Raw genomic sequence first — 26,040 nt, forward strand, 5'->3', positions numbered from 1 at the left:
TATACATTTAAAAAGATAGATAACCTGTGTCATCAAAATTGAAAATTTGATCCAATATAGAACCTCTTTCTTCAGTTCACTTCCATACCATTACTGGAAATTCTGCAGTTCTCTTGTCTGCACTCTAAGCCTCTCCCTACAGCTGAAGTCTTTATAAATTATAAAGTTGTTTGAAACTACTAAGCCAGCCACTACTGGCACTAAAAGAAGCAGCTTCTGCAAAATTTGGAGATTTCCAGTTAAAGTCTTGGTATATAGATAGTGCTTTCCCTTTGATTGGGAGGAAGGTTGTTGCTGTTTGTTTCTGTTTCCTCTTCAGTCTCTTTACTCAACAGTCTTCCCGTTTCCTCTGTTTCTTTAGAGCTTGTTCTTAGTGACTTCACAGCCCTTGAGGTTGCTCTAGCTATAGTTTCCTTTATTGTTGTGGGTTATCTTTGGTGGTTCGCAGCATGGATTCTTATATGCCTCTTGTTTTAGAGAAATTACATGTTCTTTCCTTTGAAAACACCCTCGTTCTACCTTCTCCTCAGTACTTAAAAGCTTTTCTTTTGCATGCACTGCTGGGGTTTCTGAAGCCCAGTGATATTCAACATGTTTCGGATGTTGAAAGAGTGCCTTTTTATATAGAAAAATTAACATTTGCAAAATAATAGCAAAACATAATCCTTGTAGCACAGCAAATGTGGTAGACCGACTTACATGATACACATCTGAAATATACACGTTTGAGTGTGTGTGTTTTGTGTTTTTCCAGGCAACTTGGTTCAGCTGGTGCAGCTTCCTGCTCCCACCTCATTTTTCTTAAAGACATAAGCATAAGCAAGAATTGAAGTGTGCATTATTCAAGTATTTCTTTAATATATATAAATTGTTTTGGAGCAAATTCGTGTTTTCCCAACAAGCTTTAAAACAGAACAAATTGTACTTGATAGCCTCTTCTAATTAAAAAAAGAAAAGCATGATCTGTAGTTTCAGGAAATTTTCTTGAATTGTTTTATGACACTTCCCTCCCTTCCATATTCTCTGTTCTGTTTCTGAAATTCCTGTCATTCAGGTGTAAGCCCTTCTAAACTGCTATTCTTTTCCTTTTTCTTTCTTTGGTATTTTGTTTTAGTTCCGAGATATTTCTTCAACTTTGCTTTCTGTTTATTCTAGTGAATTTTCACTGTGCTCTCACTGATACCCCTTTTTCAACTTCCAAGAGCTCTTTTTGGTATCCTGTTTTCCTGCTATCATTAGATCCATGCCTTTTAGGATCTTTAAAGTTTTCTCATTTCCCTGCACTCCCAACACCCCCGCCCACCCCATTTTCTCCAGGTCCCTTTTTTCTGAGTGTTGGTTATGTTAGAGGATGGTTACCTTTGCTCAGTTGTTCAGCTGTGTAAGACTGGGGTGGGATAAGGTCTGTGTTTCATAGATTCTCATCTCACTTGCATGGTGTACTTTGAGAAGCATGTGGTTTAGAGTATTGAGTTCTTTAATTCATATCAGCTATCTTCTAGACTTCTTTTAATGCTTGCTTAATTTCCAGCTGAATGAATTAAACGATCTTTTTTTTTTCCAGTTGCCCAGACTGTTGAAATTGACATCTGTCCTATTTTTTTCTATCCTTGTGTGTTTAAACTGGATTCTCTATCTCCTTAGTGGTATGTTGGTGGAAACAGATAAAATGTGCACCACATTTACTCAGAAGTAGTTTTAAACAGTTTTGTTGTGGAAGAAAGTAAATTCTCTGTAAGATACTCATAGTTTCATGAAACTATCCAAACCAAGACTCAGAAAAGAGCTATCATTGCCTATCTAGTGCTTGAATTGTGTAGGCCGATGATTCTACAGAGGGCATCATTCAGTTATACTTATACACAGAAAAGGTTGAATTTTTATTGAGAGTTAAAAAATGTCCCAAACTAATCTTTGAAGAAACTAGGGGAATACAAAGTAGAATATAAGACCTGTTACTGTATTGCTATTAAGCTCACAGCAGGACTTCTTAAATGCAGTGTATATGGAGATTCTTTTTTTATTTTTTATTTTTTTAAAAGATTTATTTATTTATTTGACAGAGATCACAAGTAGGCAGAGAGGCAGTCAGAGAGAGGAAGGGAAGCAGGCTTCCCACTGAGCAGAGAGCCCGATGCGGGGCTCTATCCCAGGACCCTGAGATCATGACCTGAGCCTAAGGCACAGGCTTTAATCCACTGAGCCACCCAGGCACCCCAAGATTCCGATTTTAGTAAACATTCTCCACCCAGAGGAAAGAAGACAAGAAAGCAAACTAGGGAATGACGAGGAAATGAAGAGTCCTCTAAGTATGATTAAGTATTTGCTATTATTATCATCATTGTGATTATTATTACCGTTCATTTTATTCAGTAACACCATATTGAGCACTCATTATATACTAGGTTCTGATCTAGGTACTTGGGACATGCTGGTCAATAAAACAGTTAAGTCCCTCCCCTCACCAACCTTCCAGTGCAAGGAGGCAGATGGTAAACCTAGGAACTAAATGCGAGTGACACTTTGAACACTTTCAGGTCCGGGAAGTGTTGCGCTCTGAGTAGGGCTAGGGCAGTAGGAACACACAGGGGTTTCAGTGGCTTTGGTCACGACCTTAGTTTGGTGGTGGGTTTGTGGGTGTTTATTCTACTGGTATGCTTCATAAGTGTTACATGTATTTCTTATGCTTTAAATACTTCTTTAAAAAAATCTTTTCTATTCCGAGTATACTGAAGTGTTCAAACAGGTCAATTATTTGTTTAGCCTAGTTATCTTAATTAGATATTTGGTTTTTAAAAATCCATTAATATTAACCTAATTGGTACCCCCTCCATTTATTAAAGGCAAAGTTGTTTTTAAGTAACTCTGTTTTTACTGTTTCTCTTGGAAACAATTAGTTTTATGTAATTTTTGCAGAATTATCAAGACTTGAATGGGAATTATGGGAATTATGAGAATCATGGGAATTATGCTTTGTCACTGACACCATTTTAATGACTTTTGCAAAACGTCTTGTTTTATTCAAAATTACATCACTGAATTTTGAAAATATATGTAGTATTTAAATTTTCTAATAGAATCAAGAATTTTTAAATTTTCCACATTAGACTAAATTAGAGGAGTCATTCTGTGTTTTTACTTTGCCTTCAAACCAATTACAAAACTGTTAAAGCCTATTAAGACTATTTCTTTTTATTAGAAACACATGTCTAACAGTCTGACAAATCAGTATATTTAAGATATAAATTATCCTAAACTGTCTAACCATAATGACTACGAGTAACCTTTAATTCTTTAAGGACAGGTGTAAGTTTTTTACTAAATTAGCTATGCATTTCTGAGGTGTCTAGGAACTGACCACCTTTTGGTTCTGTGTGGTGTAGAGGACTCATGCTGTATACCAGCCTCCACTGACTGGAATTTGTTTAAGAATGATATTATCTTGGGCCAGTTGTTTGACCACTCTAAGCCTCAGTGTTTTTTTCTTTAAATGAAGAAAATAAGGGTACCTATTACTTCAGTTATTGTAAGGATTAAATAAGAAAATACACATACAACTAGCTGATTGAGAAGTCTCAATTTTCCAGGGTATGAATATGTAGTGCTTTTATCTTTCTACTAATTGTACCGTCTTTGCCCTTTGCAAGCTCCTCCTCTTTGCTGTTTAATGGGGCTGCTTCACAGTAGCTTACTTTAGTTCTACAACTGAAGTTACTTTTCTGACTTACTGTTAAGGAACTCTGGATTCTTAAGACATAGTTTTATTATTTAATGACTTTATATCATATTTGCTTCAAAGCAGTCCACTTCTGTCAGGCCAGGCTAAGCTTGTGTCTCTAGCAGTTTGAATTGGAGAATGGGGTTCCTGGTCTATTCCCATATCTATCTTCTCCCTTCCCTGAGCAAGCTCCCTTGGTGTGGGGCTGGGGAGAGGGAGAAGATGGATGTCCTTACCTCAGACATTGCAGCGCTCTCCTTGGTCAGCTTTCATGGCTATTGTGTTTGTGATCTGTGGGCATGATATGGACCTGTGGTGACTCCAACAGGCCTCACAGGTAAGGGTTCTTTCGGCATAGCTCACTTAGAGTTCTTGCCAGTCCCTTCAGAGACAGGACCTCATCTTCCAGTTGCCCCTTCACTCATAGCTTTATGCTGTATTCTTCTGAATCTCCCTCCATAACTTTTTACTGAGATGTCCAGTTACTGGGGAGAACAAAGATGTAGTTTGGCTTTATTTCTTCAAATGACTGCTACTAATTGTGTCTGTTGAACTCTCTTTCACACTGGTAGCAGGCTTCCATATCAGCATCTCAATGTATTTCCATGACTTCTCAGTAAGTGTTAGTTATTTAAGCAGTCAGTTTTTAAAAAATTACTTTTTTAGAGAGAGAGAGGGACGTGCAGAGGGAGATGGGGAGGGTGAATTCCAAACAGGTTCCACACCCAGTGTGGAGCCGGACATGGGCCTTAATCTCACGATCCCGAGATCCTGACCTGAGCTGAAATCAAGAGTCAGACACTTGACCGACCGAGCCACCCAGGTTCCCCAACAGTCACAGTTTAAAACTCAGTTCTTCACCTTTGGAAACTTGACTCTCATGTCAGAATCAGAGTTCTCTTCTCTGTCTACTCTCACCCTCAAAAGGAAAAAAAAAAAAATTTGCCTGGGTCATGGCATCTTTGGGGGGCGGGCAGGTGTTTGGTTTTCACATGCTTCCCTTCTCTCCACAGTAAGTAGTGCCCCAGCTTTGGGGGATAGCGAGCTCAGAGAGGCAGAATCCTCTGTACTGGCTGTTGCCAGGTCCTCCTTCTCTGTGGTGGCTGCAGCTGCTTTTCTGTCTACCTCTGACAAACTGTTGATTCTTCCTGTGAGGCAGCCATTCACATGCAAGCTCCCTCATGAGACATGTTCGGTGGTTCTTTGGAGAACTGCCCTGATATCTTCACTTCCAGCCCTTCCACCGTCAAACCACCTTCATCCTCTTGCTTCCTGGTCTCCCAGACAAAGGTCTTGCCACATGGCTGAAGCTCGTTATCTTCTGTAGTATCCATCCACTAGGCCCACAGAAAACCCAGGTGTCTTTATATAAATTATATAATTATATATATCTATAATGTCTTTATATGAATTTATATATATAAATTTGGCTGTCAATCAAGTCAAATGGCTGTCCCAGTGGTGTGCAGCCTTTCAGCACCACCATCTTTCCCATATCCATTCCTGAGGTAATCTCATCCACTCCCATGGCTCCTTATTGTTCCCTGCCCGCACAGCTTCCAAATGTTTTTCTCAAGCCTGGTCTTACTGAAATTCCAAAGCCATATTGTCTACTGCCAGGAGTGTCCCATCAGTATCATTTTCCAGGACCAGTGTCCAGCCGTAGTAGTCACCCTGGTGAATGTCATCACCTTTCACCCATTCACATAATCCAAAAGCCTGGGACTCCTCCAGCCTCCCTTACTTCCCACATGCCTGTCCTGTCCATTCCATCTCCCAGATACTTTTTGCTTTAATCCCCGCTTCTCTCTGTCTGCCCTAGTGGGTCTGGCCCTCACGATTTCCATTCTTTCACAGCAAGTCTCATCTTTCACCTTGTATGCTTTGGTCTGGGGGGGCCTTGCCATCACATCACTTGCCCACTGAAACCCTTTTGTGTGGACCCCCATGCCCTCGGACTGAAGGCCAGTCTCCGACTTGTGGCCTGTAAGTCCCCTGTCTGTCTTTAGCTTGTTAACTTTCTACTTCTCTCTGCACCTCCCACCACTAACCCCCAGCTTCCTACTCCCTCACCACACTCAGCTGATAGGTGCCACACTCAGCCTGCTGCTTTATGACCCCAGTTTTACCTGGCCATGCCCTTTTCATGGAGTGTTCTCATTTTCTTTGTACCTTGTGGTCTGACTGTACGACTCCAACTTGTGTTTCAAGGCCCAGAGGCAGTCTTCTGCTCTCTGAAACGTCTCTGGGTTCCTTCTGCTAACCATCATTCTTTTTATAGACCTAAATGATAACAGCTATCACATGCCTTCTCCCTGCCACCAGCTATCCCCCTGGTCACTGAAAGCCTGGACTATGACTTACTCATCTTATAATTTTAGTGCCAAACATGAAGTTTCTGGCCTCTCATGGGTGCTTAGTGCTGAGTAAATGTGAAAAAATGAAGGCATACCTGAAGAGCTAATGTATAGAAAATTATTTTATTCTAGTTTGTATCTTAGCTAAGATATATCATAGTGGCCACTTATTTCACTGTACAAGTTGAAATACTTGTACATTTGTAAATCACAAATTTTTATTGTTTTTTTATATAACTATCTGTTGCAAAAAATTATAAATCATTACAAATTATGCATTTCCCACTTCACTTACCATTGTAGTCCACTCAGTACTTGTTATTTTTATTATATTGTCTTACTTAATTCTGAACAGGAAAATATGCTAATGTCAGAATCTTGTTCTGGGTGAGAAATGGGAAGGAGATCCCAGGTGAGGCCACTAAGAGTAAAGATCTGTTTTCAGAATGACGCGCTGTGAAGGCCACTTTCTCCTCTTGTCGCTGGCCACAGGCCTGGGGAATGCAGCCTGCTTCATTCCCTCAAGTCCGGCTGGGCTCCCCTTGGCCCTTGCTGCTCTTGAGGATTCTCCACGGAACTACCAGGGCTTTAGGAAAGCACAGCTCAAAAATCACTCTTAGGTGTGCTCACGAAGTAATGTGCCTGTTAGTAGGCTGTCAGTCAGTATGTCTGATGACCCCCGACTCATGGCCAGGACCTTTTCCAGGGACTGGGGAGCATCTTTGCAGACTGTGGTGCTCCCTGGCTTCTCCAGTATCATAATATAATACAAACAGAGCTTCGGAGGGCCGGCTCTCATGAAGAGCCCAATATCTTTACTCAGGGGAAGGCCTGGAAACCCAGTAGTCGGGGTTTGCCATCTCTATACAATTCCAGCTCTCATATTCCTTTGTGTGTGTGTGTGTGTGTGTGTGTGTGTGTGTGTGTATGAACATATATATGTACTATGAACATATACATGAACTATGTAATGTATAGTATGTGTATATATATGAATAAATATATAGTATCAATCAATCAATATATATATATAAATACGAAAGTATGTATCAATTCAGAATTCCAGGCCTATATATCTAGAAGACAATATATTGAATCAAAAGTTGGTTTATGCCTCCTCTTACAATTAAATAGATAAACTCTGGATAAAACTGACCACGTCTTTGAGCTTTCATTTCTAAACCTACAGAAAATGAAAATTGGAACTATACCATCTCTAAGGTCCATTTCAACTTTAGAATACCAAATAGATCAATTGAAGAAACCCTCGGGTCCTTTGAAGTCACAGAGTTGGAGTTCAGAGAGACCATACTATGGAAATGTGTCCTTTGATTAGAGCAGAACATACTTATTAAACACACGATGTGTCTCCAGTGTACAGAGTCACCTTTCCAATTTGTTAATGCTTACTGAAGTCTGTAATGTATTAGAAATTCAGTAGCTGTGTACTAACCTTGAGTTTCTGTGTAAATAGAACTGTTCAGTTGAATTTTGTCTGATTGTTTTAGCATCACCAAAGGACTGACTCTAAGGGCCCAAAGTGTTTCTGTATGCAGAGAATAATGGTTAATCCAGTTCCTACTGGCCCTTCTTTCTATACTGCTGATTGTTGATATCTTCTGGAATTTAACATGAAAATGTGGCTTAAAGTAGCTAGTTATTTTTAAAAAATAAAAGAAGAGCTTGAAGTATCTGTTTTCCATAGCTGTGCAAAAGTAAAATAGAAATGGTATTCATTTTTGATAGGAGACGTGCATGAGGTTCTTGAAATAGAAAATTGTAATCAGGACAACTTTTTACTTCTTCAGATATTTTATATAGCATATCATTTGGCTTCTAAATCTGAGATGCCCTTTTTCCTTGTATCTCCTGATTTTCATAATCTACCACTATTAGGAAAATTGATAATTTATTAAGAAATTTGGCTTTGAGGACCTCATTGTCCCAGAGATAAAAAAGGAAAAAGAATGCTGCCCATTTAAATCCTCTTGCTTAAAGACATTGAGTCTTTTTAGGATATGAGCATTCTTTTGGAATTTGTAGTTATGTTAAATAAGGCAAGGAAATAGAGGTATGTGCATGGAAGACTGGGAATTATTTCTAGAATTGTAACAATAATTTGAAAGTTATCATAAATATTTAGAGAGAGAATATACAGAAAAATACAGAAAATATATTTGCAGAGGGCCTTATACAGAGTATATATGTATATAACTAAGTAAGAGATTATTTTAATCAAAGACATTGATTTTTAAAAATTTTTTGTTTTATTTAAAAAAGTTATTTAATATTTTAAGTTATTTAATATATAATATTATATAATTATATATAATATAATATAAAAATATATAATGCATATAATTTTTTTGGTTATTTAATTTTTTAAAAAGATCTTATTTTTTTTGACAGAGAGAGAGAAAGAGAGCACAAGCAGGGGGAGGAGGAGAGGGAGAAAAAGGCTCCCTGCTGAGTAAGGAGCCCGATAAGGGATTCCATCTCAGTACCCTGGAATTATGACCTGAGCCAGAGGCAGACGCTTAACCGACTCAGTCACCCAGGCATCCCAAAGATTTATTTATTTGAGAGAGTGAGAGAGAGAGCATGCTTGTTGAGGGGTGAGTGGGGGGGGGCAGATGCAGAGAGAGAATCTCAAACAGACTCTGCTGAGCACAGAGCTTGACAAGCCTGAGATCATGACCTAAGCTGAAATCAAGAGTTGGTCACTCAACCTCTGAGAAACTCTGGTGCCCCATGATTTTTTAATTTTTCTTTAAAATATATTTTTTTAAAGTAATTTCTACACCCAACATTAGGGCTCAAGCTCACAACCTTAAGATCAAGAGTTGCATATTCCAATGTATATATTGGTCCCCCAATATATAAAAATATATTTAAAAGATTATATTTAAATTTTATTAGCCTTTTTAAAGGGTTTTTGATGTTTTCACACTGAAAAGTAAGTATTTATTTTTTATTTTTAAGATTTATTTGAGAGAGAGTGCAAGAGAGAACCCAAGTGGGAAGGGCAGAGGAAGCAGGGGGGTGGGGGGAAGGGGAGAGAGAATCTCAAGCAGACTCCACATCACTGAGTATGGAGCCTGAGGAAGGGCTCAGTGCCAGGACCCTGAGATCACGACCTGAGCTGAAACCAAGAGTTGGATGCTTAACGGACTGTGCCACCCAGGTCTCCCAGTATTTATTTTCGAAAAGCCTTTTAACACTATGGGATTGTAGAACTGTATAGCATATGTAACTCTGTGGGATTTAGGAATAGTATCAGAGTATCTAAATTAGAACTCATAGATTAATCACCAACAAAATTATAGCTTTAAGAGCAAGGTAAAATTATAGTTTAAAATTTAAACCCAATAATATATTTCATATGATTATAGAGAAATTAGTTATAAAATAGGCATTTTGTGTCTCTTCAGTGAAAGTGTTCAAGTCCTTGGATTATATCTTTTTATGTTTTGCTTTTATTTTGGAATATTTTAATAAAAAATAGATATAGACACACATATATATGTATGTATACATACATATATATATGATTCTAAAGTAGTCAAATTCATAGAACCAGAAAGTGGAATGGTGGTTACTGGGGTGGAGGGAGAGGATAAAGTAGAGTTGTTTAATGATATAGTTGTAGATGTGCAAGATGAAAACTACTGCTTCACGACAATGTGAATATATTTAACACTACTGAACTGCACAGTTAGAAGTGGTTAAGTTGGTAAATTTTATGTTTTTTACTACAATAAAAAATACATATATGTGTATAAAGATCAAATAGAACTAATACAAAAAGTTTAAGCAGTTTCTCCCCCCCCACCACCATTCTTCCCAATGTGCTACCTAGGTGGCAGCCACTTTTTTTCTTTCATTTTTGAGGATCATTTACGTAAAGTTTCCCTTTGTGTAGCATATAGTTCTAGAAGTTTGGACAAACACAGTGGGTGTACTGCCATCGCTATCCAGAAACAATTCTTTTACCCACAAAAACCTCCCCTCTTTTACCCCCTAGCTTTCTCAATCTGTGATCTGTTTTCTGTCCCTATAGTTTTGCCTTTTCTAGAATGTTATATAAATAGAATCATATATTTAGCAGCCTTTTGAATCCGGCTTCTTTCACTTACTATAACATATTTGAGATTTTTTTGTGAGGTATTTTCATTCCACTGTGAGTAGTTAATTTCATTTCGTTGCTGAGTAGTGCTCTGTTGTATGGATGCACCAGGCTTTGTATAACCCCTTGAGCGACATTTGGGTTGCTTCTAGTTTTGAGTGATTATAATAAAACCACTCAAAACATTCATTTGCAGATTTTTGTGAGAACAGAAATTTTTCTTTCCCTTAAAAACTTGGGTGGGATTATTGGGTTTTATGGAAAGTATGTTTAACTTTATAAGTAACTGCTAACCTGTTTTGCATAGTTGTAAGATTTTGCATTCCCACCCTCAGTATATGAGCATTTCAATCACTGCATTCTTGTCAACAGTTGGCATTTCTAGGTTTAATTTTTTTTTTTAATGTGGCCATTCTAATAGGCATGGAGTGGTATCTCTTGGTTTTGATTTGTGTTTCTGTAATGGTTAATGATGTATAGCATTTTTTCCATGTGCCTGTTTACCATTCATACATCTTCTTTGATGAAGTATCTCTTGTCTATTTTTTAAAGTGGGTTGTTTGTTTTCTTGCTATTGAGTTTTGAGAGTTCTTTATATATTCTGGATATAGGTTCCTTTATATCAGATATGTGACTTGGCAATATTTAATTTCAGTCTGTAGTTTATCTTTACATTTTTACAGCAATGCCTTTCAAAAAACAATTCCTTTTGATAAAGTCCAGTTTATTGTGTTTTTTGTTTTTTTCTTTTTTTATCATGGGAGTGTACTTCTGGTGTTATATCTAAGAAATCTTTACCTGATTCGGTGTCCCAAAGATAACTCCTATGTTTTTTTACAGAAGTTTTATGCTTTGGGATTTTACATATCAGTCTATGGCCCTTTTTTTTCTTTCTTTTTTTAAAGATTATTTATTTGAGAGAGAGAGCAGAGCAAGCAAGAGAGAACATGAGTGGAGCAGGGAGCAGAGGGAAAGGGAGAAGCACACTCCTCGCTGACCAGGAGCCCAACTCGGGGCTTGATCCTGGGACCCTGAAACTATGCCCTGAGCCAAAGGCAGTCACTGAACTGACTGAGCCACTCAGGCACTCCTAGGTCTATGGTCCATTTTAAGTTAATGTTTCATACGGTGGGAGGAATGGATCAGGTTGGGCTTTTTTGTTTAATTTTACTTTTATGTGGCTATCTAGATGTTTTAACGCTATTGGAAAAGATTGTCTTTCTGTATTGAATCAACTTCACATCTCGGTAGAGAATCACTTTGCTACGTATGAATGGGGTCTACTTCTGACCCCTATCTTCTGTTCTATTGCTCTGTACATCTGTTGTTTCACCAATACTGAACTATCTTGATTAGAGTAGCTTTACAAAAAGTTTTGAGGTAAGGTAGTACAAGTCCTTCAGCTTTGGTCTTTTAAAATTGTTTTGGTTATTCCAGTTCCTTTGTCTTTACATGTAATTTTTAAAAAGGATTTTGTTTATTTATTTATCAGAAAGAACAAGCACAAGCAGGGGGAGCAACAGAGGGAGAAGCAGGCTCCCTGCTGAGCAAGGAGCCCGATGAGGGACTCATTCCCATAACTGATTGCATAACTGCATAATGCATAATGCATAAATGCATTACTGACTGAGCCATCCAGGTGTCCCTACATGTAAATTTTAGAATCAGTTTGTCATTTTCTACAAAAGGTCTACCTGGAATTTTGATTGGGACCACACTGCTTCTATACTTTATTTAAGGGGAAGAGGAATTGACAGAATGATATTGAATCTTTCAGTTGACAAACATGATGTGTCTTGCCACTTTATTTGGTTCTCTTTGTTCCTTTTATAATGTTTTATAGTTTTCAGCATAAAGATCTTGTATATATTTTGTTAGATTTATACCTATTTCATGTGTTTTTTATGTTATTATAAATGGAACTTCGAAAAGTTTCAATTTCTTTTTTGTGCCAACATGGAGAAATACAATTGATTTTTCTATATTGAACTTCTATTCTGTGACCCTTATAAACATGCTTCTTGTTAGTTCTAGTAATTTATTTGTGGGTTCTTTGGGATTTTGTACATAGACAGTGATCTGTGAATACAGATAATTTTTTTCTTTCCAGTCTGGATGCTACTTATGTACTTATGTATTTATTTATTTTTGCCTTATTTGCCTGGCTATTAGTTCAATATCAGATTAAATAGAAGTAATAGATGTAAGCTGAATGTGTTTTATAGATGCCCTGTATCAGGTTGAGGAAGATCCTGTTAGTTCCTGTTTTGCTGAAAGTTTTTTCATGAATGGATGTTAAATTTTGTTAGTTTCTATTTCTATTGAGATGATCCTATAACTTTTCTTTAGTCTATTGATAGGGTGATTCACATTGATTTTCATATGTTTACCTTGCATTCTCAGGATAAATGCCATTTGATCAGGATGTAATTTATTATCGTTTGTATGTCTAGTTGGATTCAGTTTGCTTAAATTTTGTTAAGAATTTTTATATCTATGTTTACTGGCTTGTAGTTTTTCTTTTATGATGTCTTTGATTTTAGTATGAGGGAAATTCTTATCTCATAGAGTAAGCTGGGAAGTGTTTTCTCCTCTTCAGTTTTCTGAAAGGGTTTATATAGAATTGGCATTATTTCTTCCTTAAATGTTTAGTAGGATTCACCAGTGAATCTATCTGTGCCTGGGGTTGTGTGTTTGTGTGTGTGTGTGTGTGTGTGTGTGTGTCGGAAGATTTTAAGCTACAAATTAATTTTTAAAATAGACATAGTGCTATTTATGTTACCTCTTTTTCCTCAAGTGTGTTTCCATAGTTAGTGTCTTTCTAGGAATTGGTCCATTTCATCTAAGTTGTTAAATTTATTGAAATAAATTTGATATGCCATGTTTTTATTTTCATTCAGTTCAAAATATTTCCTTATTTTCCTTTTGATTATTCCTTTGACCCACGAGTTATGTAGATATGTGTTACTTTATTTCCAAATATTTGGAGATTTTCCAGATGATTTTCTGTAGTTGATTTCTATTTAATTCTATTGTGCTCAGAGAATTTACTTTATATGATGTGAATGCTTTTAAACTAATTAAAACTTGATTTATGGCTCAGAATATGCTCTATCTTGGAAAAAATTCCACATGTGCTTGAAAAGAATGTATATTCGCTTGTTATTGGGTGGAATGTTCTGCAAAAATAAATTAGGTCACATGGTTGGCAGTGTTCAAGTGTTCTGTTATCTTTACTTATTTTCTGTTTATTTTTTCTTTCAGTTATTGAGAGAAGATTATTGAGGGGCGCCTGGGTGGCTCAGTGGGTTGGAGCCTCTGCCTTCGGCTCAGGTCATGATCCTGGGGTCCTGGGATAGAGCCCCGCATCAGGCTCTCTGCTCATCAGGGAGCCTGCTTCCTCCCCTCTCTCTGCCTGTTTTTGCCTGCTTGTGTGGTCTCTGTCTGTCAAATAAATAAATAAAAATCTTAAAAAAAAAAAAAAGGTTATTGAAAACTCCTTACAGTTCTATCAATTTTTGCTGCACGTGTTTTAAAGCTCTGTTGACACTATATAAACATTTAGAATTTTTATGACCTCTTGATGAATTGACCCTTTATTCATTATGAAATGATCTTTGCTCTTCAGTGTGCTCTGAATAATATGGGCACTTCAGCATTCTTTTGATTATTGTTAACATACAGTTATCTTCTTTCATCCTCTTATTTTACCTATTTGTGCCTTTATACTTAAAGTATGTATGTTTCTTATAGGCAACATATAATTTTGTCTTTTTTTAAAAAAAATTCAGTCTGACTACCTCTACCTTTTAATAAAGGTATTTAAGTGGAACCATTTACATTTGATGTGATTATTGCTATAGTTGGTTTAAGTTTACTATCATGGTATTTGTTTTTTATTCTGTTCTTCATCCCCTTTCTCTTACTTTAGATTGTATATTTTCTTATGATTTCACTTTATCTTCTTTATTACCTGATTAGCTATGTGTCTTTATAGTTATTTCAGTTGTTGCTTTAGAGTTTGCAGTACACATAATAGTCTTTTCAAGTAATGTAAGAATCTTAGAGCAGTATGCTCATTCTCTCCTCCTGGCCTGTGTTTTTTTTTTTTTAAAGATTTATGTATTTGACCGAGAGAGAGAGCACACACAAGCACGGGAAGCAGCAAAGGGAGAGGGAGAAGCAGATTCCCCGCTGAGCAGGGAGCCCGATGCAGGGCTTGATCCCTGGACTCTTGAGATCATGACCTGAGCTGAAGGCAGACCCAAGCGCCCCCTGTGTTCTCTTCTTGTCCTACATTTTACTTCTACATGTGTTGTTGCCTCTCCCCATACATGGTTATTATTTCTGCCTTAAACAGTTAATCATCTTTTTCTAATTTTAGTTTTAATTAAAGGACAGTTGACATACAAAATTCTGTTTGTTTCAGGTGAGGAGCATAATAATTTGATACTTTTATACATTATGAAATGGTCTCAGTGATAAGTCTACTAACCATCTGTCACCAACAAAGTTACTACAATAATAGTGACTATATTCCCTATGCTGCACCTTATATCCCCATGACTTATTTATTTTATAACTGGTAGTTTGTACCTCTTAATCCCATTCATCTATTTTGACCCATCCCCTCAACCCCTTCCCTCTCTGGTAACCAACTTTGTTTCTCATATCTCTGAGTCAATAATAAACAGTCACTTATTTGTCTCTTAAAAAAGATAGGGGACAGTTTTTTGTATGTAACCACATAGTTACCATTTCTGATATTCTTCATTCTTTTGTATAGATTTAGATTTCCATATGGTATCATTTTCCTTCTGTCCAAAGAGCGAACTTTAAAATTTCTTCTAGTGCAAGTCTGCCTTTGATAAATCCTCCCAGCTTTTGTGTCTGTAAAAGAACAAATTTCACCTTTATTTTTGACAGGTATTTTCACTGGGCCTAGAATTGTAGGTTGACAGGTTTTTGAAATTTTTCTTTTAGCACTTTAAAAATATTGCCACACTGTTTTCTATCTAGCTGTTTCCAACCCACAGGTCAGCTACATCCTTTATCTTTGTTTTGCTTTGTGTATAATCTAGTTCTTTTCGGGACGCCTGGGTGGCGCAGTTGGTTGGACGACTGCCTTCGGCTCAGGGCGTGATCCTGGAGTCCCGGGATCGAGTCCCACATCAGGCTCCCAGCTCCATGGGGAGTCTGCTTCGCTCTCTGACCTTTTCCTCGCTCATGCTCTCTCTCACTGTCTCTCTCTCTCAAATAAATAAATAAAATCTTTTAAAAAAAAAATCTAGTTTTTTTCTTGGGCTGCTCTTAAATTTTCTCATTATCACTGGTTTTAAGCTATCTAATTATGACACACACCCTTATTGAAGTTTTTTTTTACAATTCTCTTGCTTGAGGCTTAGTTTCTTAGATCTGTGGATTTATTATTTTAATAAAACTTGGGGCAAATTGCCATTATTTCTTCAAATATTTTCCTTTCTCCATCCCTCTTCTCTTCTTTAGGGACTTCACTAAAGATACATTTGGTTGTTTGAAGTTGCCCACAGTTCAATGATGCTCTTTTCTTGTTTTGTTCTTTTTTTTCCCCTCCCTGTGTTTTATTTTGGCTACTTTTTATCCCTAACATATTACTAATATTTCTTCTGCCCTAATTTACTGTTAATCCATGCAGGGTATTTTTCTTCTCAAATGTTATATTTTTCATCTTCAGAAATCTAATTTCTTTATACCTTCCATACATCAACTTAATATGCTAATTTTCCCTCTACCTTCTTGAACATATAAAATATGGTTATAATAATTGTTTTAATGTCATTGTCTACAAATTATATCATTTTGGCCATATCTGGGTCATTCTGATTGATATTCTTCCTTGTTATGAGTTATTTTTCTTGTGTTTGTATGCCTGGTACTTTTCATTGGATGCCAGACACTGAATTATTGGATGCTAACTCTATTTTATTTAATATCCTGGAGCTTTGTTTTAGGACAAAATTAAGTTACTTGGAAACAGTTTGATCTTCAAGGCTTCCTTTAAAACTGCATTGCGCAAGACCAAAACACCCTTTAGTCTAGAACTAATTTTTCCCCATGACTTTGGCAGTATCCTTCTGAATATCTGGTGCCCCATGTTTACAAGTTGTTTTTTGTTTTGTTTTGTTTTTACTCTGGCTGGTAGTACCACCAACTATTCCTGACCCTGTGTGATTTCCAAAAATTGCCCCTGCCTGATTCTCTGGGGTGCTTCCTTCCCATCGTTGGTAGTTTGCTCACATGCTCATGCTGATAAGTACTCAGCGGCAGCCTGGGAGCAGAGGAATCTTCTGCACGTCCCATTCTCTTTCTTTTACTTTAAGAAAATGCTTCTACATTCCTAAAGATCACACAGAGTGAATAGAAAAAAAAATACATGTATGTATCTATAGGAGTATATATAAATATAAATTCCTTTTTTTTTCAGCCCCCTGTCTGTTCCTCAGAGGCAGCCAAAAATTTTTGTTTTCTCATAGTTAACCTACCTACGTCTATATATTTATACTGTTATTTTCTTGCTTGTGTAATTTAGGTATTTTATAATCAAACTGTCATAGATTCAGATTTAGCATAAACCATTCTTATGGCTGAGGTCTTTTTCCCCTCCACCTTCCCAGTGCAATTAACTTTTTAAAGTTAAACCAATAACAATTTTTCCAAAATTATAGTTATGTAAATTTTATTGATAAGCATACTAGTTTTTTCCTTGCTTTGTTTTCTGTAAAAGCCTTTGAACTTCTCTGGTTGCTCCATTAGATCTGTCAGACACCTGTCTGTGGCTCCCCTCCCCCTCTGCAAATGCTCAGCCTGATTGGATCAGTTCTATGCTCAGCCCCACCCACCAAAGCCCTCCCTCCCCATGGCTCCCATCTTTCTGCCCCTTACAGATCAGCTGCTGCTTAGGCTTGCTTAGCAGCTGTCATCTTGAGATGTCCTTCCTCGTTGTTCTGTTGATTCCCTCCCTTCTCTCTAGCATTTGAGTGCCTGGTTCATGTTTCCTGTACCTTTTCTCTCTCATTCTTTCCTTCTCAAATATACAGCATTCTTTATTTCATCCTTTTGCTTGATTTGTTCCTCCATTTTGGTGTCTGAAAATGGTTTTGTTCTACCTTTACACTTAAAATGATTTTTTGGCCAATCAATGATGATTTGGCCAAATAAGAATGAAAAATGAGAATGTTTTCTCTCAGAATTTTCTGCATTGCTCTCTGGCAGCCAGCAAAAACCATTCTGATTATTTATTCCCGTGTTTATAGCGTGCTTTTTCTGTTTGGAAGCTTTTAAGATTTTCTCTGTTCCAAGTAATCTTTACTTTCATGCTGATGTGCTTTGGTGTAGGGCTTTTTTCTTTTCCTTTTTTTTTTTTTATGATTTCATTTATTTATTTGTCAGAGAGAGAGAGAGAGAGAACATAAGCAGGAGCAGCAGCAGGCAGAGGGAGAAGCAGGCTGGCTGGCTCTCCACTGAGCAGGGAGCTCGATGTGGGACTTGATCCCAGGACGCTGGGATCATGACCTGAGCCAAAGGCAGACACTTAACCAACTGAGCCACCCAGGCATCCCAGGGCTTTTTTCATTTATTGTGGTGGCCATTTGGTCATCTCGGTTAGGCTGGAGACTTGTGTCCCTCAGTTCAGGAGAAATTCTTAAATTATTTCTTTGTTCTCTGGTTTTGGAATCATCTGATTCTGATATTGGACCTCCCAGATTTATCCTTTTAGTTTCTTTTATTTCTCAATCATCTCTTTTTCTTTTATTCTACTTTTTGGAAGATTTTTCTCATTTTTTTTAAAAGATTTTATTTATTTGACAGACAGATCACAAGTAGGCAGAGAGGCAGGCGGAGAGAGAGGAGGAAGCAAGCTCCCTGCAGAGCAGAGAGCCTGATGTGGGGCTCAATCCCAGGACCCTGAGATCATGACCTGAGCTGAAGGCAGAGGCTTTAACCCACTGAGCCAACCAGGCGCCCCGTTTTTTCTCATCTTTATCTTCCAACTTTTCTATGGTAATCAAGGATGTTTCAAATATGGCTGACTTTTGTTTTGATTTCTTTGGAATTATTTCTTTTTCTGACAGTATATGGGACCCAACACAAAACATTTATTGTTTATCTGCAATTCACTTTAAATTGGAAGTCCTGTAGTTTTATTTACTATACCTAGTAACCCCACTTCTAGGACCTGGGGAGGATAAATTAGGAAGGGGCAAGTGAGCTGACAGTTCCTGGACACAAGATTTGGTCAGACATGGGATGATATGTTTTAGTGTCCTCCCTGGCAGTCACTTTAGATTTGCAAGGAGTTTGGACAGAGGGAGAAACAGGTTATCCTATTTGAGTGGTGGATCCCCAACTGTACCTATATTGGCCAAGACAGATGAAGTTTGGAAGAAACGCACTCATTGTTGAATTAAGGAACACAGGACCTTCCCCTGCTCCTTTTCTAATATCCTAGCATGCATGCTGCCAGCATGCAGAGGGCATGGAATTGGAGTCCAAGTAAAAGGCCCTAAGGCAAAACAAAACAGGAAAAAAAACAAAAACCAAAACAAAACCACACCACACCAACCTCTAATGCTCAGACTGTTTCCTATGCTCCAGATTCTCCACTGGAGTGAGACCTGATCTCTGCCCAGTGCCTCATGATGGCTGTTGTCATCCATGCCTTTAAGGCGGCACAGTTTTCCCTGTCCTGTCAGCTAGACTTTGTTAAGCCCTGAGTAGACCCCAGACTCACAGATGCTTCATCTTAAAAGAGAAGTATCTTTGAGAGTAATTCTAGTGACTTTGTGCCTCAAATATTTCTGACCCTTGGTTGTCCCCTCCCTGGACTTTCTTCCAGTTAATTTACCTTCTTTTTCAAATTGTCTTCCAGTCTGCATACAAAAATCTAGTTTTTTGAAAGGAATCTAGCACATTTATGTATATAAAAACAATAGATTTCACATAATTTGGTGGAGGGATTTATATCCTCTGGCTCTGCAAATTCTCCAGAAATCTATACACAATGGTCAAGGATGTACATACAAGACATTTCTTGTAATTTTATTAAAATAGCCACGTCCTGGAGGTGACCAGCATGTCCCTCTGCAGAGATATGGGTTAAACTGACTGTGATGGCTTACATTGGCTTCTGTAGCTTAACCCAATTGTGATCTGTTAAAACAAGTGAAATGGAAGCACAACCAGCTTGTTTCTGTCTGTGTTCAAGAACATCATGAATAAATAAAATTCAGTTAATTTGGTAATCCTAAACTTCAGCTGGGAATTTTTAATTCATTCCTTCATATGACCTTAAGAGTTTTATTTATTTTTTAAAGATTTTATTTATTTATTTGACACAGGGAGAGAGAGATTACAAGTAGGCAGAGAGGCAGGCAGAGAGCTAGGGGGAAGCAGGCTCCCTGCTGGGCAGAAAGCCGGGTGTGGGGCTCTATCCCAGGACTTTGAGATCATGACCTGAGCTGAAGGCAGAGGCTTAACCCACTGAGCCACCCAGGTACCCCAAGAGTTTTATTTTTTAAGCTCCTTTTTTTTCTAACTGTTTAAGATATTTAATAATTTGTCACGTACAGTTCAGGTAAAATATGTAAATGGATTTAACTACCACAGTTTGTGGTAACTTTAACTTTCAAAACATAGAAACTATTGTGTATTAAATACTAACTCTGTCTAGCACTCACAGACAGAGGGATCATGTCCTTGGTTGCCAAATTACTGATTTAAGCTTCCACTTGCTCTGTTTCTTTTTACTGAAAATTGGTGCCTTCCTCAACTACATTTCCTTCATCTGAGATAGTATATACATCAAGTTTTGTAAATCACAAATATGCTAACAAACATATTTATTCAAAAGCAAAGTCTTAAAATTTGGAAAATATGACTTACAATTAAAAAAGAATGTTACTGCTTTATTTTTAGTGACACTTGGGTTTTCAGCCCAAAAGAGAATTTTTTGTCCTTGTCATCATTTATCATATTTGCCAGATTTGGTCCCTAATTCCTTTAAACCGTTTCTAGAACCATATGCTCCCTGGCAGCACTGGGTCAACTTAAAAGGATGTCTGAAAGGCTCTGATGGTAATTAAAATGTCCTAAATTAAAGGATGCTGAGGATTGAAGGATGTGAAATTGAGAATGCCTGTTTGAGAAAAGACTCTGTGTGTGTGTGTGTGTGTGTAAATAGAGTATTTACATATATTCTGTGGTCAAATTTTATATTGAAATTATTTGTGCCTATAAATTAGAGAAGTCTATACTATGTGTAGTTTTTTGTTTGTGGTTTTATAGGCTTGTGCCATTAGAGGGCAGTATTGTAGTGGTTAAGTTTGCTTTCTTAACTATTGACTTGCAAACCATAGAATTTATAATAAGCAAATTTAAAGCCTTAGATTTTTAGTATATTAAGTTGTAGTTTCAATTGATGTGTCCTTGCAAATATTTTAAATTAACAGAGTAAATAAGCAATGGGTTAGTCTCTTAGATCTCTTGATTTTCGTTTGGGGAAGGGAATTTTACTTGGTCAGTATGGCCATCAGCATGAAATACATACTTTATAATACTTCTGTCCTTTCGATGTAAGAAGACTCACAGGATTGAGACTTACAGGAATTGCGACTTTCAAAAACATGCTTTAGGGACTTACTGAAAATAGATTGATGTAGGACTTAACCTGTGGATTGGGTTTTTTAGGTATAAACGGAAGGAGGGAGATGTGATTTTAAGGCTTAGGGCTCTAGGGACGTTTTGGGAATATCTACTTGATTTCTTCGTCTGATGGGTACCTTTTTGCTTCAATAGATGTATGCCTAGCAAAGAATATGTAATTTATTTTGTTTTGTTTCTACAAGTAATAGATCCATGAAAATGTAGTATTTCTCAGAAAGCAAATGTGATTTTTCCCTCCAAAATTCACTACCGCTTTAAAAAGTGTTTATTACAGTATGGTTATTATCCTTATAAATAAACCTGCCCATAAAATCCTCCCATTACTTTGCCTGTAAGAACTAGATAATTGAAATCGAGACACTCGAGCTCCTCCAAGTCTTAGCGGTGGGACTGGGCATGCCCAGTAGCTCAGACGGTTCTGGTTGCAAATAGGAAGCTTTCTCCGTTCAGAAGCCGCGGGGACAGGCAGCTCCTGGGACGGGGTCTGACTCCCTTAAACGTAAGCACGTGCGGGGCCCCAATTGTATTTTCAGGGACCCTTGACATTTTCTGCCGAAGCAGTGGTCCGGCTGCCCAAGGCTTGGAGGCCTTGGTGGCTCCGCAGCTTCACGGGTCCATTGCGGCCTGGGTCAGCCCACCCGAAGAGCGGGATCCGATCGGGAGGCTGGGGTGGGGGGTGGGGGGTGGCGGGGGGGCTGGGAGTGGGGAGAGCGGGGAGCTTGAGGAGGGCGGGGAAGGGAGAAGGGGAGGTTCCAATAGGGTGCTGGCCAATCGGCGCGGCTCTCGCCTCCATATATTCTGCGGCGAGCCGGAGTCCTGGTCCATAGCCTTAGTGGATCTTGGCTGTCGTCCTGGGAGGCTTCTCCGCACAACGGTGGGATCAGCATCTTCCCGGGATCGCCAAGCCCCAGAAGCCGGGTTTCTTTAAATTAGGGCTGCTGTTTTCCACTTCTCCCTGGGCTGCAGAAAGCTAGAAGGTTTTTTAAAAATCTAGCTCAAACAAGGCTGCTGGTATTCCTTTTTTTTCCGCGAGGGTGTTTTTGGCTGCAATTGCATGAAATCCCAATGGTGTAGACCAGTGGCGATGGATCTAGGAGTTTACCAACTGAGACATTTTTCAATTTCTTTCTTGTCATCCTTGCTGGGGACTGAAAACGCCTCTGTGAGACTTGACAATAGGTAAATGTCGACTGGGATAGTTTCTTTAAATTTACTCGTGAGATACTTCTAATAATGCAGGTGAAAAATAGCCAGGCGAATTCCTTTGTCCATTGCCGGGAGACTACCGTGACATGGATGTTGCTTTTTCAAATGTTTAAAATAGCCTCCTTTTCCCAGGTCTGGCCGGAGAGCAGGCTTTTACTACATTATGTAATTTAGCCGTTTGTGGCTTACTAAAATAGGGAAATGTCTGGATATTCGTTAGTAAGAGAGTGGCTGGTGTTTTCTGGAGGGTGATCTATTACATGGTGTTGTCGAATGTTCAAAAAATGCTGCCAGTAACATCACAGAATTGGGGAGTCCTTTTTGTCTTGGATGTTATAAAAATTCCACTTATCGATTTTTTCCCCCCTCTCTTCCAGCTCCTCTGGTGCAAGTGTGGTAGCTATTGACAACAAAATCGAGCAAGCTATGGTAGGTACTGATTAAAAATCATTTGTACTACATGTGGGCACAGTACAAAAAGCGAGATCGGGATGGAACCAGTGCATCCATAGTTAGGATGACTGCTCTTCGTACATTGAGAAATGCCGGCACTGTCTCTTCTCGGCCGGCATGTAGCCACATCCCAAGGCTGCTGCGGGAGAGCCCGGAGCCCTGAGGGTATTAAATGTTCTCAATTCCCGAGGGGTTTCACACGACGTGGGGATTTTTGCAGAGGTGTCCCCTTTTTGCTCGGGAATTGCGAGGGAAGCTCTGCCCTGCGCGTCCTTCGGTCGCGGGCACATCTCTAGCGATATGGCTTTACTAGCAATCTCGAGGTTTACTAAGGAAGGAGGGGGGTACAGAGTGGGGATCTCAGGGGCTCTCTAGACCTTGTACAGACAGATCCCCAGTACTGTAGGCTACTGAATGATGAAGAAGAATCGGAGAAAAGTTTTGTCTTTCTCAGCCTCTGCCTGGATTTCTCCGATTTTTTATTTCCGCCTTGGCTTTCTTTGTTATTGGAGCAGCGCCTGTGGCTCTTCTCACGGGATTCTCTGCCCACTGTTGCTAGGCAAACTCCGAACCTTTAATTCGGAGCTATAAATAACTCGAGATCCCATTGGCTGCAACGTCTGCCCAGGTTTCTGTGATGTCAGCTTAATCACGGAAGGGGGGAGGGGGGTGGAGGGAGGAAAATGCGGCAACATGCTCTGTAGGAACTGGCTGCAGCCGGTGCTGAGGGAGGCGGTCCGGGGAGGGGGGGGGCGGAGGGAGGGACTTGGGGGCGGGGAAGCGGCTACCGTTGCTGCGGGCCTGGACATCCCAGCGGCCAGGCTCCTGCCCCGCCTTCCAGAAGCCCAGTGCATTTTGCCGTCTAGAGTAGGAAACGGGATTGTATGCATCCGTGGCTGAGGGCCGCGGAAAAATGCACAGGCTTTGAAAAAGCCTGATCCCTTTATACATTAAAGTATTTCGTACAGTTGTGCTTGTATTCAGTAGGTGGCTCCTAGGGCTGGTTAAATAAGATAAAGGCAGGTTATGTTAATAGTCCTGGAGCATCATGCAAAATGATGCTTTAAAAATTCAGAGTCTGGGAAATACTTAAGTTAAACCTTTTTTTCCCTCTGCCTTTCAGGATCTGGTGAAAAGCCATTTGATGTATGCGGTTAGAGAGGAAGTGGAGGTCCTCAAAGAGCAAATCAAAGAACTCATAGAGAAAAATTCCCAGCTGGAGCAGGAAAACAATCTGCTGAAGACACTGGCCAGTCCTGAGCAGCTTGCCCAATTTCAGGCCCAGCTGCAGACTGGCTCCCCCCCTGCCACCACACAGCCACAGGGGACCACACAGCCCCCCGCCCAGCCAGCGTCCCAGGGCTCAGGACCCACCGCGTAGCCTCCTATGCCCCCGCAGAACTGGCTGCTGCCGTCTGAACTGAACAGACCAGAGAAGATGTACTAGGGGGAATCCGCCTCCACAGTCACCCATTTCATTGCTCGCTGCGAAAGAGAAGTGAGACTGACGTATATGCCATTGTCTCTTTTTTCCAGTATTAAACACTCATATGCTTTTGGCTTGAAGAAATTTCTTAGTTGGGCGAATTAAAGGTTAATCAGAGAATTAGCATGGATATACTGGGACCTCATGCAGCTTGGCAGATACGTGAGAAGTGGTTTCATTCATGCCGAGGAGCTGTGTGCCTTTCCACCCCTTCCCTGCTCCCCATCCCCACTCCCGAGCGTTCTCTCCTGCTTGCACGTAGTGTACTCCATGGGGTCTGAAGCAGTGGGGCTCCACTGGACTTTCCTCTCTCCTCTTCTCCCCCAGGAGGACCTTAAAAGGGAGGTCAGAGTAAAGACTGACGCATAGTCTCACCTAAGATGGGGGGAAACGTAGTTCATCGAACCAATTGACGACTGTCACCAAAAATCCACAAAAACAATAGTACTGTGCCTCTTTCTGAAACAGTGGATGACATAAAAGTCTTAGTGACTAAAACGGTGACAGGTAGCTGGGACCTAGGCTCTCTTACATGAAGGTTGTTTTGCTTATTGTATATTTGTGTATGTAGTGTAACTATTTTGTACAATAGAGGACTGTAACTACTATTTAGGTTGTACAGATTGAAATTTAGATGTTTCATTGGCTGTCTGAAGAAGTGTGGATTGTCTTTTATATAGAGATCTACATTAAAAAAATGCTACAAGAAGAAAACCACACCTAAAGAAATTTTAAGAATTTGGCACCGTCGGTCACTTTGTGTAATCTAAAATCTAGTTGCTCAATATCTTGAAGTAAATTCCTGTTCACTGAAGTCTTTTGATTGAGCTGGTTGAATACTTTGGAAAATGATCCGTTCTAGCTAATGAAATGAATTTCGCAGTAGGGGTTTCTGCATATTACCTGTATAGTAGTTCTATGCATACGTTTCTGTGCATGTTCTCTACGCAGTTGTAAGGTGTCACTGTATTTAACTGTTGCACTTGTCAACTTTCAATAAAGCATATAAAATGTTGATAAATAAGTGTTTTCATGTTAGAGTGTGTTAACATTACTGCAGTCACTTTGCAATTATTTCCAGGTAAAGTTCAAACAGTTTGGCGAAATCTTGAAGGGGAGTGTGAAGGTTGGATAAAGTAGGGGTGCTAGTGTTTAGGATTACAGATAGACGGTGCATTATTTCAAGCCAGTAAGGGGAAGAGGGACATAGTGAAGGAGACAAGAGCTTATATCTTTAGCCCAGTATCATCTGGAGAAGTGGCTTCACCTCTCAGGGCCTATGTGGACACTGAAAGAGGAAAAAGTTCTGTGACTTTGAAGTTCTAGAAGTCTATGGAAGCCTTGGTTTTCAAATGTTTTATTAGCTGGGAGGGTCATGAGCCTTAATTCTGTGTATAATCCCAATTAGCAGTTCTGGAATCAAAAGATGGAAATCAAAAAACTGATTTCCACTTTAGAAACTGTCACCCTGGATTGGGATGTCGGTCCTAACGCGGGTTGAGTTTCTAGCTCCTGGAAATGTCCAAGCAAAAGAAGATGATTCCAGGTGTTTCCTCTATTGGATTTGAGGTGGGACCAGACGAGCAAGGGGTTCAGTTGATTCCTTATGACTAAAATAGGTCAAAATTTAAAGCATGTTGGAATCCTAAGGCAAATTGGCGTCTGAGATGTGAGCCTGACACATTCTGGGGACCATATCAGCAAGCAGTGTGAACAGGGTGGGTTTATCAGCTCTAATATGCCCAAAGGCCCCAGCAACGCCCCCTCCACCCAATGGGAGTTGGGGCATTTGTGAGCTCCAAGGCTTACTTAAACCCTAGCAGGACGAGGCCTTAACTTCTGCTGTAGAGCTGGTAGGAGATTGATAGGTGAATGGAACATCAGGGCTTCCTGAGAAGTGGACAGTGAGCGTGTGTTACAGAGCTCACCATGATGGGTTTGGGGACACAGAGCTCTTGTTGAAGCAGTAAACTATCGACTGCCACGGGCTGGT

The 26,040-nt window shown here is 39.3% G+C and overlaps 1 protein-coding gene across 3 annotated transcripts in view; it reads left to right on the forward strand.

The window, feature by feature from the left end:
• TSC22D1 (TSC22 domain family member 1) overlaps positions 1-25,068 on the forward strand; it is a 143,719-nt gene extending 118,651 nt beyond the window's left edge. The window contains exons 1-3 of one of the 3 annotated variants that reach the window (XM_044249775.1): positions 21,300-21,401; positions 22,486-22,537; positions 23,685-25,068. In XM_044249775.1, coding sequence (XP_044105710.1) covers positions 22,535-22,537; positions 23,685-23,942 — 261 coding nt within the window. In that variant the 5' untranslated portion in view covers positions 21,300-21,401; positions 22,486-22,534 and the 3' untranslated portion in view covers positions 23,943-25,068. Of the gene's footprint in view, positions 1-21,299; positions 21,402-21,712; positions 22,082-22,485; positions 22,538-23,684 lie in introns of those variants that run through there. The other 2 variants (XM_044249774.1, XM_044249768.1) reach the window with 2 other exon arrangements.
• The last annotated feature ends 972 nt before the right edge of the window (positions 25,069-26,040 follow it).

Source organism: Neovison vison, chromosome 5 (assembly GCF_020171115.1).
Source record: "Neovison vison isolate M4711 chromosome 5, ASM_NN_V1, whole genome shotgun sequence".
NCBI lineage: Eukaryota > Metazoa > Chordata > Mammalia > Carnivora > Mustelidae > Neogale > Neogale vison.